The sequence below is a fragment of the Telopea speciosissima genome, chromosome 1, assembly GCF_018873765.1.
Source record: "Telopea speciosissima isolate NSW1024214 ecotype Mountain lineage chromosome 1, Tspe_v1, whole genome shotgun sequence".
NCBI lineage: Eukaryota > Viridiplantae > Streptophyta > Magnoliopsida > Proteales > Proteaceae > Telopea > Telopea speciosissima.
In genome coordinates this window covers 72,610,300-72,616,908 of record NC_057916.1, presented here as the reverse complement: position 1 = coordinate 72,616,908, position 6,609 = coordinate 72,610,300, and the positions used below count along the sequence as shown (strand labels likewise).

General features: G+C 37.0%; 1 protein-coding gene across 1 annotated transcript; it reads right to left on the bottom strand.

The window, feature by feature from the left end:
- Nucleotides 1-1,071: 1,071 nt before the first annotated feature.
- LOC122660768 (MYB-like transcription factor ODO1) lies at nt 1,072-2,096 on the bottom strand. The gene is made up of 2 exons (XM_043856007.1): nt 1,816-2,096; nt 1,072-1,661 (listed from the first exon to the last, which is right to left on the bottom strand). Exons 1-2 carry the CDS (start codon nt 2,076-2,078, stop codon nt 1,085-1,087), a joined length of 840 nt encoding a protein of 279 aa, XP_043711942.1. The 5' UTR covers nt 2,079-2,096; the 3' UTR covers nt 1,072-1,084.
- Between the last annotated feature and the right edge of the window lie 4,513 nt (nt 2,097-6,609).

Below are 6,609 nucleotides of genomic sequence, written 5' to 3'. Positions count from 1 at the left end.
TTTTAAAGTGCCAAATTAGTAGATAAAACATTTATTGATGTTCCCTGAGCTTTTGTAAGTTCACACCCCAAGCTATCAAAATAAGGTTGGAGACTTGAAGTGAGATTTTGAAGTGACACATCTGCATTTTCCCACCCCATCTAAGTCCCCTCTAAACAAATGAATTTTTATCCTATGTTGTAACTGCAGGGTGTTGTACTATAAGTGTGGCACTGCAAAGATCATGTGCGCCATGTGGGGCCCACTGTACCACATGGCCTCTGCAGTACAACACCGTATTGTAACCGCAGAGGATAACGATTCTAAACAAATGGGGCCTTAACAAATGAGTTGCAGTATCATTGCTTAAGTGAGTTGGTCACCCACATCAAGATGGCAAGGGCGAAATCTTGTGTGATGTACAAGTCTAAGAATGTTTTCCTAGTTGTGACTTGTGCTAGAACTCTTCTCCACCTTGCAGCTCGAACCACATAAAAGAAATATACCATAAAAGAAAATTTAAAAAAAAAAAACAGAAAAAAAGAATTAAAAGCAAACCCATTTGCCAATAACCAAAGTCATATCAATAGAAGACAAAAGTAACAAGGACAATGTTCATGAAAGTATTCAAGAGTTGAATCACATTTCACCAACCATAGAAAATAAACTCTTTTCTTAATGTACTAATTTATTGGTTTTTTTTTCTTCTCAACGTAACATAATAATATACACAAGAGTTTCATATTCACAAAACCCAATCTGAACATTTCTATATTGTACCACTAGAATCCCTAATTAAAGTGTTAAGAAAGCACACACACCATATACTTCAAAAGTGAGCTGCTTTTACCCACTTTTGATGTTGTGTCCCTTTCTTTTCTTTGGTTTAGGTGGGTGAGAGAGGGACCCCTATTAGAGAACATGAATGAGGCTCCAACCATGGTTCTTGCTCCTAGTTGTATAGCCTCTTAATAAATAAAAATCAAATCTACAAATTCTATAAAAACAAAAACAAAAAAAAAAAACTAGGCAAAATTGCCACCATTCGATATGTCATCACTTGCTTAATATATATATATATATTCTTTGGTGATGGTACGAATTGTCACTCCAGGAGGTGCATGTTAGAACTTGTTGTCATGTTCATGTTCATGTTCATGTCCATCCCCATGTCTACGTCGTTGAAACAACCAAAACCAAACTCTTCAACCCCAAAGTCCTGACAGTCCAACAACCATGCACAATTCTCCTCCCACGACGACAAGGAGACATTGTTAATTGAGTTTCCGGCAGACGGCGTTGCCGGAAAATCCCACGATAATGCATCATCAAAAAATGGTATATCTTTCTCCAATAGAAAATTCATTAATGGGTCATCATCATCCCTGTTATTAGATTCAGCTCCTGAACAATTTTCTGGTTGTGATGAGCTAGAATTCTCCTCGGAACTTACTTGACTTTCTTCAGTTTTCGCCGGCTCTGGCTGATGATCCACCACCACAGAAGGTGTCTGCTTTGAGCTATTAAACGCCCTAGTAGTAGTGGTGCATGGTTTATTGATGGGTTCATGTGTTACTGGATCAATTCCCATCTTAGTCAGCTTTTTCTTGATGTGGGTGTTCCAGTGATTCTTAATCTCATTATCAGTTCTTCCCGGTAATCTCGCAGCAATCTTCGACCACCTAATATAATTAATAAACAAATTAGGAATACCACATTATTGTGTTATCAATTAATATGAATCATTATTATTTTTATTGTTCGAGAATGTGAAATCGATCTAGAAAATGCAGTCTTAATTAATTTTTAAAAAAATTAAAAGAAGAAGAAGAATACCTATTTCCAAGACGGGCATGGAGGTCGATGACCAATTGTTCTTCAGCATCATTAAGAAGGCCTCTCTTGAGGTCAGGTCGGAGATAATTAGTCCAGCGAAGGCGGCAGCTTTTGCCGCAGCGAAGGAGGCCGGCGAGCTTAGGAACAGCACGCCAACAGCACTGGCCATTGGTGAGGATGAAATTGATGAGCTTCTTGTCTTCCTCAGCCGTCCATGGACCTTTCTTAACGCTCAGCTTATCACAGCAAGGTTGTCTTCCCATTATTTCTTTCACTTTTCGCTACACAACAATAGCTACCCCAACTGCAAATCTCTACAATTAAAACTCCATAATGACTCAAAAGCCCCACACCAACCTTTAAATAGGTAGAGGCTCTTTGGTGCAACCGTGCAAGCTCAGTTTGTATTGTACTATACTCTCTCTCTCTTTCTCTCTTGGCCCACTATCAGTTTTGTGAAAGGTATAGGGGAACTGCAATCAATTATTCACCCCGTGGGTTAGGCTCCACATGATGGGGATATGATGATGGAAGATGGGTAACCATACGGCTGAGCTACATCTAAGATATTCCCTTCTATTCTATTTTTTTAACTTCCTGTTTAACCCACACAAACAACGTTGCACTCTTACTCAACCATTCCATCACACATTTCGTCATCACTACGCTTACGTGTTCGTATCTATACGGTGTTGCGAAGCATTGTAGATGTTTGAGATCACTTTCTCCGTCTCCCCTACCTACTTTTTACTCCTGGCCATGTGTCGGTGATTCCCTCACCCTCACCCCAATTCAAACCCATTAATTAGCTCAAAAGTTTTTAATTTTTTATCCTTGGTTAAAGGTCTTAATAATGGTTGAGAGAGGTACCCACGAGCAAAAGTTAAAAGAAAGCACACCAATGAGATGCGATAAAATTATATATATTAGGTTCTGTTTGTTTAGAGGGGACTTAAGTGGGATGGGAAAATATTTATATGGCACTTTAAAATCTCACCTCAATCTTGTTTGGTTAATTTGAAATGGTGAATTTGCAAAAGCTCGAGAGACATCATTAATTGTTTCATTCATGTTGATGTGGTACTTCAAAATCCCATTACTTTGCTATCCATTTGGTGAGATTTTGATTATTATTCATGGGAAAAGTAACTTTATCTCAACTTTACTTCAACAGTTCTACCCCAACAAAACTCCAATAACATGTGAATCCAAATCTTTCCAACAGTCCCACCCCACCTTCCCCTCTAAACAAACGGGGCCATATAAAGAGACATCAACTGTCATCAAGGTTATTTTATATGAAGAGGAGAGAAATAGAAAAGATATCCTGTCTGATGGATAGATCAAAGACCTTTTCCCATAATTTTCAATGGATGGTCCATGCAACCACTGCATTTGTCACTTGTCAAATTTAATGATTCATTTAATTCATAACTATATTATCCATGTAATAGATTTACATATGTAAATTTCACTTAAACATCCTTTCAGACATTTATTTGATTAGCTAAGCTAGTTGAGTCAATTGTTGCCAATGATCGATGTAATGACTACCCTAAATTCGATTGAGACGAGGTTTAATTGAGTTAACACTTAAAATCGACTCGTCTAACGTCTAGATTTAGTTGACTGAGGAAATTCTCAAGCAAGTCAAGTTTACAAAAGTTTTGTCAGGTATATATCCAAGCTCAAAGACAGTCCTTTGACTTCATGATGATCGACCAGGGTTGAGGGTTGATTGATCATTCTAACAAGTAATGATTTTAAATTGGAGATTTCATCATCATTGTTCCCAGTGATTACTATGTCGTCAACATACACAATTAGGGAACAAGGTCAATCAAAAGGCAATAAGGTCATTTTATGTGAAGATGAGAGAGATAGACACAGAGGTGCTAGTGTACTTGTCCCAACGATTGAGAGAACCTTTTCCCATAATGTTCTATGGGTGATCCATGTAACCAAGCTTGAGTAAAATCCTTACACTTGCCACTTGCTACTTGCTGATTCATTTAATTCATAATTATACTTATCCATTTAATTTACACAATTATGTAGATTCCCCTTAAATATTCTCTTCAACCATTTACTTGATCAGTTGAGCTAGTTGGGTCAATCGCCGCCAATGATCAATGTAATATTGCCCTAAATACAATTGGGACGAGATTTAATAGAATTAACATTTAAAATTGACTCATTTAATGCATAGATTGCAAACAATCGCTTGGTTGATTGGTCGATGGCATACTCCTCCCCCAAAGTCTTATAAGTCCACCATGTATCTAAGTCATCAAACATATATCAAAAAAAAAAAAAGTTGACATTCAATTTTGGGTGAATCTTGTCATCAGCAAAGTCATGAAAAGAAAATTTGTAATCTTATTTTATTGACCTAGATATATTCCTAAAAGTTATTTAGATCGAAGGTAAAAAAATATTTTTAAATAATTTGAAAGTAGCTCGTCATTATGTGTTGTCATTGTCTTACATGTGAAATGATAAAATTTATCCTAATTAAAAGAAAAAATATTTTATATTTTTTTTAAAAAAAAATATATTATAAAGGGCAAAAAGGTGAAGTTATAATTTTTTTTTTGCATTAACCTTTTCTTCTAAGTTCCAATTTTTCACATGGCGGATTCTTTCCAACCTAATATACACCACCGTATGAGGTGTATAGAGAATACGTACGAGACCTATCATCAAAGTCAAGAGCATCAGTTAAACTGCCACGTAATGATAAATAGACCTAAGCGGCCTCGTTAGTTGCATGGACCGCTATCCTACGTACCTGCTCCCTTAATTTAATTTTTAATATTTTTTTGGCCAGCCTTATATGGGGTAGTTACTCATGGTTTGAGGTATCAGTGTTGGATCGTCCGTATTGGTATTGCTAGTCATTGATCCTAATACTATGTTGATAACATATCGATATAACGATATAGACCGAACTATGGTATCGATATTGTATCGATTTTGAAGGTGACCGATACCCGATCCGATACCATTACTTCCATACTAATGTTCAATATCTGGGTAGGGTCATATGGACGTGATATTCTAATTTCTAGTTAAATCGATAGAAATAAAATTAGTAATATCGGCCCATGGCCCAACCAGGGAGAATTTAATAATGATTTTAATTAAACATTGATTAGTGGACCAATTTCCTGACCCTTATCCAATTTTCCCAAGCCTTAATGTATTAGAACTTAAGGGAAATATATAAGCCCTAGTCCCTAATTAAAGACTAAAACCATATGTTACTTAGGTACTTAGTTAATAGATCAGTGTCCAATAAGGTGGGGCCCATGGAGTGAATTTAAAGGGTTGACTGGAGAACCCACCAACCACATAGAATTTTAAGGTCAAATTTCAATTCCTCTTCTGCAATCTCAACCATATAGATTTTTTTTGGGCCACAGAGAAGCAAAACTGTCCCAGCTTTTGTAGGACACTAAGACAAGGAGGTCCCCTTGATGTGCATAGCTGTAGTGTCTGTGGTTGTGGCTGAAAGGCTCCAAAGGTACCAAAGTGCCAAGTGCCAAGTGCCAACCTTAAAACATAACCATTCTCATACTTCACCCATTTAATCACCCTGAAGTAAAGTGTCCCATAAGTAGCATTCAAGCATTAGTACTACTACCCTTGATTTAGACAGTCCAAAAACAAATCAAGGTAAATGTTAGAAGGGCTAACTTATCTCCATGTCTTGCAAGGCACTTTATTAAGTGGGCCATTAAATCAATTCCATGTTTATCTTATCTGATCATATACAAATCGAAAGTGATATTATGTAAACTTAAAAAATTCTCATTTGTAAAATAAAAATGGGATGCTGTTCTCTGTGTCGCAGCGCAGTCTGCGTCCAGGCACATAGATGTGGGTGCAATAACCACCTTGCCCTCATCAGACCAGGCTGCCCATGTATCTGGGCGCAGACTTCTCTACAAAAATATAGATAGCTTGATCTCCATTGTTATGCTCACGCATTTCATGTTTGACACATAATCAAATACCAGATTCTGAGGATAAAAAAAGAAGATAGAAATGATGATTTTTTTACTTTGTCCCTTGTTTTTTTAAACAAAGTTTGTATTAATGGAGTTGTGGTGGTATTTCCACAACAGGTGGACGCACGTGATATCCAGTATGGGTAGGACTACAGGTTGCTTGCATTGTTAGACTTAGATGTCCTTATTATAACTCAGACTTCTCACTATAGCTGTTGTGAGTTCATGATCATCTCAATGACTTTCCTTCCCCAACCCCTAAGCCTTTTCACACATCCTTCAAATCTCTCTCTCTCTCTCTCTCTCTCTCAAAGAGTGCTGAAGCCTGTCCTCACTAGTGGAGTCTATCCCTCTTTACGTCTACATCTCTCTTACTAGATTTCAAAAGAAAATTATGTAATGGGAGAGTTATGTTATTACAATTCTATATCAATCATATGGGGTTTGATCTCACATCAGTATCAAAAATGATTTACTGTGGGTTGATATGTGATATTGGTGAAGCCTGATTTCAGTCTAGAAAATGTTGTGGTGATTTTTTGGCGGGCAGTTTCGCCTTTGAAACGCTTTAGAATGATCAAAAAGTGCATACATCAACGCCTAAACCTGACCGGGTAGCCAAAAAGTATATATGCCAAGATCTTCGATTTGATATGTATTTGGCCTTATATATGTTGGTTCAGATCCGAACCAAACTGGGTGGGTCTCTGGGGACAGTTTTGTATTTTCTGGGTTAGGGTTTTTCTATATATTGTAGTTATCTCTTTCAGAGATGAGTGAA

Coding starts and splice junctions, on each gene's coding strand:
- LOC122660768 (XM_043856007.1), bottom strand. CDS start 2,078: ATGGGAAGACAACCTTGCTGTGATAAGCTGAGCGTTAAGAAAGGTCCA. Junction 1,662..1,815: donor CATGCCCGTCTTGGAAATAG/GTATTCTTCTTC, acceptor TAATTATATTAG/GTGGTCGAAGATTGCTGCGA.